The sequence below is a fragment of the Achroia grisella genome, unplaced genomic scaffold (assembly GCF_030625045.1).
Source record: "Achroia grisella isolate CSIRO2021 unplaced genomic scaffold, CSIRO_AGI_Agris_v1 utg862, whole genome shotgun sequence".
Lineage (NCBI taxonomy): Eukaryota > Metazoa > Arthropoda > Insecta > Lepidoptera > Pyralidae > Achroia > Achroia grisella.
This window is the reverse complement of record NW_026713046.1, coordinates 828,133-842,019: the sequence shown is the minus strand read 5'-3', so window position 1 is coordinate 842,019 and position 13,887 is coordinate 828,133. Positions and strand designations below refer to the sequence as shown.

At 31.6% G+C, this 13,887-nt stretch overlaps 2 protein-coding genes across 2 annotated transcripts; one reads left to right on the top strand and one right to left on the bottom strand.

Moving 5' to 3' along the window:
• The first annotated feature begins 3,053 nt into the window (after window positions 1-3,053).
• Window positions 3,054-7,840, top strand: LOC131852787 (ADP-ribosylation factor-like protein 1). Its single transcript, XM_059203518.1, has 5 exons — window positions 3,054-3,261; window positions 3,342-3,558; window positions 3,925-4,036; window positions 5,059-5,280; window positions 7,631-7,840. Exons 1-4 carry the CDS (start codon window positions 3,258-3,260, stop codon window positions 5,266-5,268), a joined length of 543 nt encoding a protein of 180 aa, XP_059059501.1. The 5' UTR covers window positions 3,054-3,257; the 3' UTR covers window positions 5,269-5,280; window positions 7,631-7,840.
• Window positions 7,841-10,277: 2,437 nt separating this feature from the next.
• On the bottom strand, window positions 10,278-11,677 carry LOC131852828 (uncharacterized). Its single transcript, XM_059203563.1, has 2 exons — window positions 11,534-11,677; window positions 10,278-10,616 (listed from the first exon to the last, which is right to left on the bottom strand). The coding sequence occupies exons 1-2, from the start codon at window positions 11,565-11,567 to the stop codon at window positions 10,411-10,413; spliced, it is 240 nt and encodes a 79-aa protein (XP_059059546.1). The 5' UTR covers window positions 11,568-11,677; the 3' UTR covers window positions 10,278-10,410.
• Window positions 11,678-13,887: the final 2,210 nt, after the last annotated feature.

Here is a 13,887-nt window from a genome sequence, read left to right as displayed (position 1 = left end):
TTACACGCGGCACACATGCGCTAAAGTAATAGATAAAATATTTATTAATATTTTTTGACAATATTTGTGCTAAACACAAATACGTTTATGACAATAAGTTATATTTTTTTAAAGTGTAAATTTATTCAGAATATACGTTTTTTTTAAAAAGCAGATCTTTTCAGTAATCAAAATTTTGACTATCTTCGTTTATTACCTGTAGTCATCCATTCTGAAAATACATATATCATATGATCTTTTTGACTCTGGAGTCAAAAAGATCATATCTGGATATTGGACGAGAGATATCATCATACCTTTTTGCGGAGGACCTTTAGGAGGTCATCTACAGGGACAAGGGAACTCAATATTTTTATATACGAATTGCTGCTAAATTATATGTATGTTTGTATTTATTTTTAAAATAAAATGACATTTCATAATATAATTTGGAAAAGTACGTCTTTTACATTTAGATCTAACAATAACTATATAAAAGTTCATTAAAAAAAAGAAAGAAATTCAGTTGAGTTACTGCCCTAAATGAAGAAGTCATTTTGGTTTGATTTATACCCCCAAGTATCGTTTAGAAAAATCTTCTTTAGGTCTTTTATGGAATAGGTATAAAAATTTACAATAAGATACCAAAGGATGTATTAGAATTACCCTTAAATAAATTCAAAACATCAGTTAAATCATATTTACTGAGCAAAGCCTAACTCACTAAACGATTACTTGAATGACGAGCGTGCATAGCAAATAGTTGTTCATGCACGGGATTTTCATTTAATGTTAGACATAGACACCTATATAAATACCTATACATTGTAAATAAACTGGCTTTTAAAAAAAAAGTAATTCAATTGAGTTTCTTGCCAGTTCTTCTCAATTGGATCTATACACCGAACTGGACGGTAGGGAAAAAAATATATAATGTAAAAACTTGACGTTCATAAGCGGCTAAAATGTCCTACATGAATAAATGAGTTTTGAACTTTAAATTTTGAAATTTCTTAATCCCCTTAAAAAACTCTGAGACAGTCGCGTCACCATGCGGGATTTTCTCCACGTACAAAAAGCTCTGCATACAGGTATCGGTTTCAATTGGTCGCTGTAAACACGTCTTTACAGTTAACATATTCAAATGTTATTGTAAATGTTGTATAATGTTATGAAATTTACCTAAAAAGTAATATGTTTATTTATACACTATCTTTTCCTCGTACTGTATCGTGAACGTGGCTACTTGATTCGCTTGATCGGGCGATCAAGATTGCTTCCATTGATGTTAAGCCGTTTTGATTACTTATCAAATGACTTCAGAATGAGCAAGGTCCTTAATTCGACTCTTTTATTATTACTATTAGTCGCATAGTGCATTTTAATTAATTATGATCGAATTTCGAATTCGATCATAATTAATTAAAATTTAACATTCAGTGAGACTATAGACAAAATAATATTAAAGACAAACAATATTAATCTATTCTCGACGACCTCGGTGGTCTAGCGGTTTAACATACCGCTTTACGACCGATGGTCGCGGGTGCGATTCCTCGCACGGCACAAACATTTGTATTCATGAGTATGATTGTTTGTATCGATCTGGGTGTTTTCTATGTATAATATGTATGTATTTACAAAAAAAATATCTATGTATTTGTATCAGTTGTCTAGTACCCATAACACAAGCTTTAGCTGGCTTAACTTGGGACTATATGGCGCTGTGTGAATTGTCCTGGCATTAATAATAATATTCTCAATTTGACCATAGACTTTAACAATGAACAAAAGAGATTATAAGAATTTAATTAATAAATTTTTTAAACATAATTTTAAAAAAACCTTAAAAACGCGAAACTTTGTGAGTATAGATGTTTGTTACGCAAAAACTACTGTACAGATTTTAATAAAACTTTACAGTAATATAGCTTATGCTGATAATAACGTATAGGCTTTATCTTTTATTGAAATGCGGGTATAAACTTTAGGATATGAAACAGAGTTAGTGTTTTTAGAATTTAGTTTTTTTTTAGTTAGTCAGTTAAGTTTTACTCTACTATTTGTCCCAGCAAACATTCCGTTTTACTTGAAGGAAATTCATATCGAGATCTTTGCAACCTATGCAGGTATAAAGATTACCTCAGTCAATAGCAGAATTTATCTGTAAACCTGTAGTTGCTACAACCTATATTTATAGTTTTTATGTTAGATTAGGAATACCATAACCTTTTCATCGATTTCGACCATAACTACGCCTGTCCATACTTGACGAAACGTACCGACATTGCATCAAAGGAGATAATGTTATCCATCACAGCTGAGATAAAAAAAAAATTAATACTTCGATTTTTAAATTAGATAAATCACAACATTTATGATTGTGTATGAAAACATAATTATTATAGAAGATACAAAATAATTATTTTGCAGCAGACAGACTATTTACGTGTATATAAAGCTTTGCTATGATATTTTTGTAAGGATATTTTTTGTATAAGGGTAATGGTATAACCATATTATGTTACCTATGGTATAACTGTCATGCCTTCGTAGCCTATAATTTCATTACCATATTGCACTCATCAAACAGAAACACATGGTAAAAACAACATACCCGCGTAAATAGCTTTCTACAACGTCTTTTCTGTTACACTTGCGCTTAACCGTTAGTACAAATTTTACTAAACGCATTTGTATCGTGCAAGGTAATCACTTACAGGTTATATATAGTTCTTCAATGTAATAATTAATATTAAAAATTTTAAACCTCTTTTCTTTTCAAATCCTGTTACAATGTCATGGATACTCAGTTACAAAATTTATTTTGTTTGGTCACTCTTTTAGAAAGAGACACACTTCTTAATGGTAGGTTTGTTTCTTCCAGCATGCATTATTTTTGTACATAAATGGGTAAACCGCTATTATATTTTTTATCATGTATTATTGTCGATTTTACATGTGTTTGTTATATTCTATAGAGATATGAAAAGATAATTTTAACCATAAACTTCTTATAATGAGACATTTTTTTAAATGGCAACATAAAATTTGATTGCTTGCTTACACGTCAAACGTCAAGTTGTCATGTCTAAACTCTGAATTTTCTTATTTTACAGTAAAATGTTGATTATTTTTCCTTAAACCCTACTATTATTACAAGAAACAATAAATTATAACAAATCTTATTATAATTAACAAGTGGATGTAAGGGCGGGAACAAATAACCATTCCTTAGTTGTAACATCTAATGTAAAATAGGCTAGGCTTATCGGAAAATGGGTGAGTTACTTTATGAACTAATTGTTGTTTCTTTGCTCAGAAACATCATATGAAGTTGTTCTAATATTACTTAATTGCAGGTGGTCTGTTTAGTTACTTCAGAGGGTTGCTAGGGGCGCGTGAAATGAGGATTTTGATCCTTGGACTGGACGGAGCCGGGAAGACAACAATTCTATATAAATTGCAAGTCGGCGAGGTTGTCACCACAATACCAACGATCGGGTTCAATGTAGAGCAAGTTACGTATAAAAACCTTAAGTTTCAAGTGTGGGATCTTGGTGGTCAGACCAGTATTAGGTGAGTTTTTATTGTTTTAGGTTATGTGATAATCTACTTATAAATAATTGTTACATTATTTGAATTAAATTTGTTCTATTTAACTGTACTCTGTGTTTAATGTGTTAGTAATCTTATCTAAATGTTACAATAATACTTTTTATCTACCTAAGTTGACAAAAAAGTTTATAAGTACTTAGTAACTAATTAATTACTGACCACATTAATATTATAATCAATAAAGTGTCAATAAATATTGTCTGTGTAATTAGTTAGCTCCCACAGATAACTTACATTACCATAGATAATAATTTATTGGTATTAAGTAATCTATGGTTTTTATATGTATGTTTATTTCTTTTCATTGACATGTGTGTAATTTTTCAGGCCTTACTGGCGATGTTACTATGGAAACACAGATGCAATAATATATGTTGTAGATTCAGCAGACAGAGATCGAATAGGGATATCTAAAGATGAACTTGTTCATATGTTAAGAGTGAGTATATATCTATACATATATAAATAAAATTCGAGTGTCTGTTTGTAATATTGAAATAACAATTTTTTACTAGATGCAAATGAATATAAATATGGTACATACACCAAAATAACATTTTTTGTCTGTGACAGACAGATCTGTCTATTACTTCCGCCTAATCTCTGAAATGGCTGGACCCATTTTGACGGGACTTTTTTTGGCAGGTAGCTGATGTAATAAAGAGTAACTTAGGCTAATTTAATTTAGAAATAATCTTTTAAGTTAAATTCCATGTGGACAATATCGCAGGTGCAGCTAGTGTAATATAAAAATGTGTATGAGTTGTGTTTATTGCCACTTCTTAGTACTGGCATTGTAGGGACAATGAAAATAAACTTAGACATGGACTTGAACAGAAGTGGCTGAAATTGTCTTATCATCACCATCATCGCCATCGTCATCATCATTATCATCATCATCATCATCATCATCATTGCATTGTTTGCACCTCATTAATTGTGGTTATTGCAGTAGGTCATCCTTTACTGCTGTATGAGCTAAGCTGAGCTCACTCTCGCTTTGTGTCTCATTGCTAAATTATAAATATTGTTCAAGCTTGTTTGTCATTCTATTTATACAAACAAAATTATATGGACTGGTCTGTTCGAGGTACAAACACTGATTAGACTATTTGCTTTTGCAATAGCATATGCTGGTGGTCTTTGGGGGAGGCCTATGTCCAGCAGTGTATGTATTCCTGGAGATGATGATGATGATGATGCTGCTGCTGCTGCTGGTGGTCACTCCATTCAACCAAATTTGAATTTAGAAATGAATCTGTATTATTGTAAACATGTATAACATTAATTTAAAAAATATGATCTGAGTTTCTTGTTTGTTTTTCTCATCTAGAAATCATTCCGAACTGACGGTACATTTCACATATCATAAGTCTGTAATAGACCTATGTACATGAATAAAGATATTTGGATATTTTTTCTTTTAATTTTTTTATAATAAGAAACACTAATCTATTGCAGGAAGAGGAACTAGCAAATGCTATTCTCGTGGTATTAGCAAATAAACAAGACATGGCGGGATGTTTGACGGTAGCGGAAGTACATCAGGCACTGGGGCTGGACGCGTTGCGTGACCGCACCTTCCAGATATTCAAGACATCTGCAGTGAGAGGGGAGGGACTGGACCAGGCGATGGATTGGCTCTCGAATGCTTTGCAAGCCAGGAAATAGCATCAAAAATAGGCGAGTTAGAATAATATTTTTTGTTTATCTAAGTCATCATCATCATCATCATCATCATCTGCTTCTTCCTTATCCCATTTATTTGGGGTCGGCGTAATATGTTTTTCGCTTCCATTCATCCCTGTTCGCAGTCATCGCGTTATCGCGTTTTTTTTTATCTAAGTATGATGCATAATACCTTTTAGTACATTCATAGTCAAATTTTGTAACGAAATAATAATAATATTATAATAATCTCAGGACAATTCACACAGCGCCATCTAGACCCAAGTTAAGCTAGTTAAAAAAAAGTTAAGTAAAAAAAAGTTTCTTGCTCGTTCTTCTTGTGATGAGACAGCTTTCCGAACGAGCGGTAGATTAAAAAATGTAATAACTATTCAAAAGTGCTTCAATGTAAGATTATTTGAATAAATGATTTTCTATTCTAAAACTTGTGTTATGGGTACTAGATAACTGATACATATACATGATATAAATTTTTTGTAAATACATACATATTATACATAGAAAACACCCAGACCGATACAAACAATCATACTCATGAATACAAATGTTTGTGCCGTGCGAGGAATCGAACCCGCGACCATCGGTCGTAAAGCGGGGTGCTAGACCGCTAGACCACCGAGAAATGAAAAACACTTTATTGTTCCTCTCACAGAAAGATATAACAGTTACATAAATTAATATGTACATCAGATATAAAAAGAAAAACTACATAATTATAATATGGAGGTAACAATGGGCGGCCTTATCGCTAAACAGCGATCTCTTCCAGGCAATATTAGGATCGAGAGGAGTGATTAGACTGATTTAGCAATGTTGTTTTTGTTGTATGGTTAATAATAATTGTTGCCGACGTACTGGCCACATACTTTTATATACTGTTTTATACATATAATATATATAATTATACGTTTACTCGTGATCATGGTGGTTGAAACACTACCGAAATATCGGGAACTCAGCAAATAAATATAAAACGTGGTAAGATCCCGTGATTTTTATAATATACTTTTATAGTTGATATATTTATTTTTTATTTTTTTTATTTATTTAACTTTAATGCACAAAAACAATGTGTACATATGGCGAACTTAACACCATGCGGCGTTATCTACCAGGCAACCACGAGTGGTGCAGAGAAAGATTGTTGGCGGTGCACGAATATAAATGAGAAATGTCAAAAAAAAAGATATATATAAATATAAAGCAAAATATTTTAAATATAAATTTCAATAAAAATTAATAATAATAATAAACATACATAAATAAATGTATAAATATAAACATAGATATATAAATATTATATATAAATAAATACATAATGATCTGATAATCAAATTATAAGTACAGCCTCAAGTTGAAAGTAAGAAAATATATGTCTAATTATATTTTTCTATATATATACAGAACTTTATTATCAAATAAACATTGTGACAGACAACAATAATAATAATAATATTTAAGGATAATTCCCACAGTGCCATTTACTCCCAAGTTGAACAGAGCTTGTGTGGGTACTATACAACTAATAGAAATAATTATGTACATGTTTTTTGTAAATACATACATAATATATATATAGAAAACATCCAGATCAATTCAAATTCAAATTCAAAAATCATTTATTCATGTAGGACATTTTATTTTAGCCGCTTATGAACGTCAAGTTTTTACATTATATTTTTTCCCTACCGTCCAGTTCGGTATATAGATCCAATTGAGAAGAACTGGCAAGAAACTCAATTGAATTACTTTTTTTTTAAAGCCAGTTTATTTACAATGTATATTTATATAGGTAATACAATCAAGAATGCAAATGTTTATACTGTATGAGTGATTGAAGCTGCGACCATTGGTTGTAGCAATGTGCTAATCTGCTAGACCACCGACCGTCAATATACTGCCTACTTACATAGTATAAAACAAAGTCACTGTCTGTCCGTCCCTATGTATGCTTAAATCTTTAAAACTACGCAACAGATTTTGAAGCAGTTTTTTTTTAATAGATAGAGTGATTGTAGAGGATGGTTTATATGTGTAATACATGTACACCCGGGTGAAGCCGGGGCGAGTAGCTAGTCTTATATATAAAATTCTCGTGTCACAATGTTTGTTACCATACTTCTCTGAAATAGCTTGATCGATTTTTATGTAATTTTATGTGCATATTCAGCAGTGTTCTCTAACATTATTTTTTTGAGAAATTTTTAGTTTTTTTTTTAAATATCTACCAGTTTTCTACTCGTCAACTCCAATTTTCACCCTTCTACCATCAACCCCTACATATTAATTGCGATTTTAATTTATATGGCAAAATATAAATGTACAATGTTATATTAACTTGCAGGTTGTATTGAAAAGAACACGAGAAAAAGTCGGGCCGAGTTACAAACGGGACGAGATATACAGACATCTGTAACGCCACTAGTTATAGTAATGCGCCGCCGGAATTGCGAGGCGCAGCCACGCAGATCATTTCTTATCAATAGTTTTTTTTTAATTTGATAACAAGCAATATATTTAGAATATAAATTTAATTTCATATCATAGGGTTTACTTTTGACTTTGCTTCAATATTATGTGAAGAAAAGAGAAGCACTGACAGCTGTACTCTTCGTTTGTAAGAACGATTTTAAATAAGCAGGATATAATTAGTTATATTCAACTTTACGTCTCTGATATAAGGTTCAATTTTGAATGTTAACCTCTTTTGTTGCATTTCAAATTTACTCAGGAAATTGAGACTTGGTACCGAGAACGGCGATTTTAAATAAGCAGGATATAATTAGTTATATTCAACTTTACGTCTCTGATATAAGGTTCAATTTTGAATGTTAATGCCTTTTGTTGTATTTCAAATGCAATTAGGAAATTGAGGCTTATTATAATAATAATAACGTTTATTGCACATAATATTATTTAAAGTCACTTTAATTCTGAGAATAAAAAATATTCTGTGTGTGTGATCTCTTAACAAATTTATTATCAACTGTATATAAAAGAATGAGGATCTCTTTTCGACTGTATTTTATTTTTTATACATAGAACGCTTTCCTGGTAATATTTATAGGTAAATCTATTTGTTTTTAATAAAATACACCCAGTCATTAGACAAATAGGTTCATGGGACAGTAGCCCTTTTTTTTTAATTACGAATTTGGCCAGAACTGACTTTAAAAAAATTGTGTGCGCTCACACAGATGTTTCCAAACTTATTACTTACTTATGTAATAATTGTATTTTTTTAATTAAATCTGGTATTTTTTCAAGTGATTGTTTTAAAATGTTACTTAATTCTGCCTTACGTTGTTCACAGTTGAAATTGTATTTAAAATGAAATGATACAAATAGGAAATCGATTTCAAAATTTCTAGTTTTTTTTTTAATATGTAATATTTTAGTGAATATTATTTAAAAAATATAACTGTAATATTTAGAAACTTGTATTTAATTGTATTTTAATTTTGGCGAATAATACACAGTCATTAAGTTTTTTTAAGTATAACACTTCAGGTAAATAGTACCTATTTGTCTTCTTACATCATTGTCATACACCTTTCATACAACACGAGGTACAAGGCTAGCAAGGCAAGCTAAACAGCTATAAAAAGCAGCCACGAAAATAAATTTAAATAATACAGAGCTGTGTGGTGAGCGGTGTGAATCCTCTTAACATTTCGCACGCTAAATATTAAAATGCATTATGTGAATAATTAGAAATTTTGGAAAATAGACTTTACAGTCTCGACTTTAAAGTTCATTTCACAAATTTTGTAATTATTAATGGAATTAGACTGTATCATTTCGGCGGTGGCTTTTATGGAATAAATAAACAAAATGTTTCGTAGATTGTCGCGCGTTCGGCGACGGATGTACCTATAAATAAGTTATGATTAATTATAATTAATTAATATATATTTTGTATCAGTGACGTTCACCAAGCTAATTTATATTATATTGCGGTAAGAGAGAAACGTTGTTCCAAATACAGTATCATGTATTGATGTGGTCTCTTATTTATGTTTCCTTGACGTGGCAGAATAAAATGTGACCCAACACTGTGACCTGCATCGATCTATTGTGCTCACCTCTTTTTGTTGTACTTAAAAAAACGTTATTTCAAACGTTGCTGTTTTTGAATTAAAATTTAGTTAGTCAATTACGATTGGAGTATGCAACAGTAGTCTTGAAAACCATAAGTAATAAGTAAGTGTTTTTTCGGACTACTCTAATGCTGTTGGCCGCAGCTGGCCTTTACAGCTTCACCGGACAATAGAGGGGGAGTACATATGACACTTGTTGCGGGTAAATGATTCGATGTTGTTGGTCGAGACGATGTATATTACAGATGGTAATAAACTGACAATATGTACATAGAACTAATGATCTTATATACTTAATAACAATAGGAAAATGTAAGGTGGGGTGACACAGTTTAGACACAGCAGTGCTTAGTAGACAATATCGAATTTGTCTTACTAGACATTATTAAATGCAATTATTATTCTGATGTATCTAGTAACTGTGTCCCATAACACTCCAAACCAAAGGAAGGACTTATGAGTGGCTCAAAGCCAACTCCCGCCTGACGGACACGACTTTAGTCTGAGGGCACCACTAGGGGTTCGAACCTCGGATCACGCCATCGTAATTTCGATCCCCGTTTGAATTGGATGGGGGATCGATCGGAGGGGTGAAGGATATTTTTAGGAGCGAGTATTTTATATCAGAATAGAAGGTATACTTTTCAAATGAGATATTTCGTTTATGCATGAGTGAGCTACAACGATATAGGATGTGTAGTGGCGTTCCTTTTGTCAAAATCTGCAGGTAGGTTATATATAAAAATAAGGGTTGGTGTTAGGGCACAGCTAGTTTGTAATATTTGTATTGTATATAGTTACTATATTTAAATATTTACTGTCGGAATATGAATCTTTTGCTATTGAAAAAGTTAGTCTATTCATGTGATTAAAGTACAAAACTGTGTTATCTGAATGAACTTTTAGAGGTATCTTCCAAAGGCAACTTCCTCTTGTTAGGTTCTATCTTAGGGCATTTAGAACTCAATTCTTTGATATTGTAAAAGTTATTCTATTTAGAATGTGATTAAAGTACAAAACTGTGTTATCTGAATGAACTTTTAGAGGTATCTTCCAAAGGCCACTTCCTCTTGTTAGGGTCTATCTTAAGGCATTTAGCCTTATCGTCAGAAGCACCAGAAAGCAGTTTTATGATTACGGCGAGAAGTCCTACGCCCAAGGTTAAGCCTCCAATGATTGGAAGCCAGGAGGATATACCGTTTCGGTCGCCAGTGCCTGGTGCTGCGCCCCCTGAAGAAAATATATTAAATTAGTAAATTCTTAATAATTGACAGCACGGCCTCACTTCCGATGGTCGTGGGTTCGATTCCTTGCAAGATGAAAATATGTTTTTTTTTAAAGTAAGTAGTTAACTGTAGTGTAACATACAGTGTATTTTGGTAACCGCGCGTAAATGTTGTAGTGGTTAGGGTTTTTTGGATTGTTCAACCGTCTGAATGTGCAGTGTAGCAGTGCTTAGTATATCTGAAAATACGTGTCTTTAATAGTAAAGTGTTTATGTGCATTAAAGTCAGTAGGTACTAGACGCAGAAATTTAATACACGTTCCGATTTACTATTATTTTGTGTCGACTGTGAAAAGGAGAATAAAATAAATGCTGTGGTATTTTTCTTGCGTGTGAAACTGTGATATTAAGTTTCCTAAAACGTACCTATTTTTGAGGACATAATGTTTTTGGTTTCTTAATAAGAATGAAAAAACACACACAAGGTAATATACTATACTAATAATAATACTTAATTACCTATATAATTTATTTTCTTATAAACTTTTTTGTTACAACTATATTTTTTTTTACTTAAATACTCGTAGATTTACGAGTATATAAATAAATACATAGATAAGAAGTGGTGAGTGTACTATTTCTTATGTATTTATTTTGTCTGCGCTAGCTAGATGTATTGTTTTCGTAAATAGGTACAGACCTACATAGAAAACACCTACACCCATACCACAGATAACATAATTGCCCATACTAACAATCATGAATACAAATGTATGCACCGTGCGAGGAATTGAACCCCCGACCATCGAAAGTAGTATGTTAAAGCGCTAGACCACCGAGGCCAACTGCTACACATGTTATTGAAAAGTTCTGCTTACAACGGTAAGAGTACTAACTCTAGCAATATTTGTGGGGTTCTTACCTGGTCTGGCTGGAGTTCCACCTCTGGCGCTCATGCTGGGTTACTTTTTACTGTTACAGTGAATATCTCATGTTGGTGTATTGTATAATTTGGGTTTTTTTATGGAGTTGGTGGGATATTGTAAAATAGTATGCTTATGTAGGATCCATTTCGATGGTTGATGACATGTGACAACTCATAGATTACTCTTAAATTCTTCTTGAATGACATTAGAAGGTATATTTATTTATAGGTTTAATATTAACAATGCGCAAGTATATACATTTTTTTTAAATTTACATTTATTATAATACTAGCATTTGCCCGCGGCTTTCCTTGCGATAATTTATCCCCTTAAGGTCAAAATCCTTTCTTAGGGATGTCTACGTCATAGTAGCTTTATGCATGTAAAGTCTCGGCCCGATCGGTTTAAAATTGACAGTTTCATATAAACTTTCATCCCCTATTTTATCCCTTTGGGGTTAGAATTAATCAAAATCCTTTCTTAGCGGATGCCTACGTCATAACATTTACCTGCATGCTAAATTTCAGCCCGATCCGTCCAGTGGCTTGGGCTGTACGTTGATAGATCACTATGTCAGTCAGTCACCTTTGAGTTATATATACCTATTTAGATAGAGATTATTCTGTGACTGATTGTATTTTCTCATTTGATATTTAGGCATATTTTGTATCATTTTGTTTAGGTAGTAGATATTTCTAAATTATTTTAGTTTTTTTTAGTAATTGGTTCATTGAGGCACAAAAATGTGTAAGTTAATGAAGATCAAAATAGGGATTAGATAAAAGAATTAAAAAAGGTAGGTAGGTACCTAATTTGATTAAAAAATAAAGCTCAGAGAAAATAATAGAATTGCCTTTGGTAACACATTAGTCAAAACCTTAATTATTTTTTAAATATTAATTTAGTTTTAATTTTATTTATCCTTATAGAAAAGGCACAGCGTCTTAGTCTTTTGTAACATTTCTGTATTTTCATTATTTTTACTTTCGTGTTTGAGTCCTAAATTGTCATATACGTCTATTTTTTTTAATATAATTTAGTTTTAATTTTTTTTAAACTTATAGGCAAGGCAAAGGGTCTAAGCCTATACAGCCGTCTTTTGTATCATTTTCTTTTTTATTCTTTTTATTTCCATTTTACATTTTTGAGTCATGAACTGTCATATATACGTCTATGTCATCTGAAACCGTTACTAAATTCATAATGAAAATGTAATAATGTAATTATATTCATAAAAAATCAGATATTGAAACAAACTTTACAATGTACAGTGTACTTACTCATCAGCCTATCAAGACAGGCCTCAGCCATTCTAATCTTTAATATAAGTAGAGATGTACGAATAGAATGAGTCGCCGGATAACAACGATAGTGGTGATGGAATAGGAGGCTGGCTACCGGTGATTGGTAAGTCTACGTTTTTCTCTATAATGCTAAAGCGACCTCGTCATTACTCTGTGTCAGATGGAAGGAATACCGTATTGGTAAAAAAAAAACTAACCAATAAAAATCTCTAAATATAGCACTAGATTTTACGTTACATTAAGTTGTAAATATTATGATGTACTTCTTCCATCTATATATAAATATATATATATTTTAATTAAATAAACTTAAATTGAAGCACTTTTGAATACTCATATACATATTATTTAATATGCCGTTTATTCGGAAAGCTGTTTTGTTATAAAAAAAACGAGCAAGAAATATAATAATATATAATAATAAAATATCAAAAATCAAAGTAAAGAATGTAATTACAAATAGGTATACAAGAAAAGATTAGATTTTTTTATTAAAATAAACTATAATTTAAGCTGTTTTGTACTCCTACAGTCTCCTTATAGTTCTACTTATTTTTTTAATCTACCGCTCATTTGGAAAGCTGTCTCATCACAAGAAGAACGAGAAAGAAACTAGCGTGTTACTCTTTTTTAAATAATAGTTGTAACTTTACATTTTTAAGTTGAAATGTGTGAATACAAACTACCAACTAGCACTTACTCATTCAAATTCAAAGAGTCAAAATATTAAATACGCAACCAACTGGTTAACTAAATAAGATTAAGTCAGTTGTAGCGATTACAGCAGACCAGTCTCTACAAGCAGCACTCGTTCACGAATATGACGGATGAGTCAGCCGTCACTGCGCTTGACCATATTCAAATCTGCTTTTTGTACCTTCTTCATTATTACATAGTATAAAACAAAGTCGCTGTCGCTGTCTGTCCGTCCCTATATATATAGGGAATAAATCTTTAAAACTACACAACGGATTTTGAACCGGTGTTTTTAATAGATAGAGTGATTGTAGAGGAAGGTTTATATATATAATACATGTACACCCGTG

Bases quoted from the DNA above. Each gene is read 5' to 3' on its own strand.
- LOC131852787 (XM_059203518.1), top strand. The intron at 3,559-3,924 runs GTGAGTTTTTAT...GTAATTTTTCAG, and splicing joins GGTGGTCAGACCAGTATTAG to GCCTTACTGGCGATGTTACT. The intron at 4,037-5,058 runs GTGAGTATATAT...AATCTATTGCAG, and splicing joins AACTTGTTCATATGTTAAGA to GAAGAGGAACTAGCAAATGC.
- LOC131852828 (XM_059203563.1), bottom strand. From the start codon at position 11,567: ATGAGCGCCAGAGGTGGAACTCCAGCCAGACCAG. The intron at 10,617-11,533 runs GTAAGAACCCCA...TATTTTCTTCAG, and splicing joins TGGAACTCCAGCCAGACCAG to GGGGCGCAGCACCAGGCACT.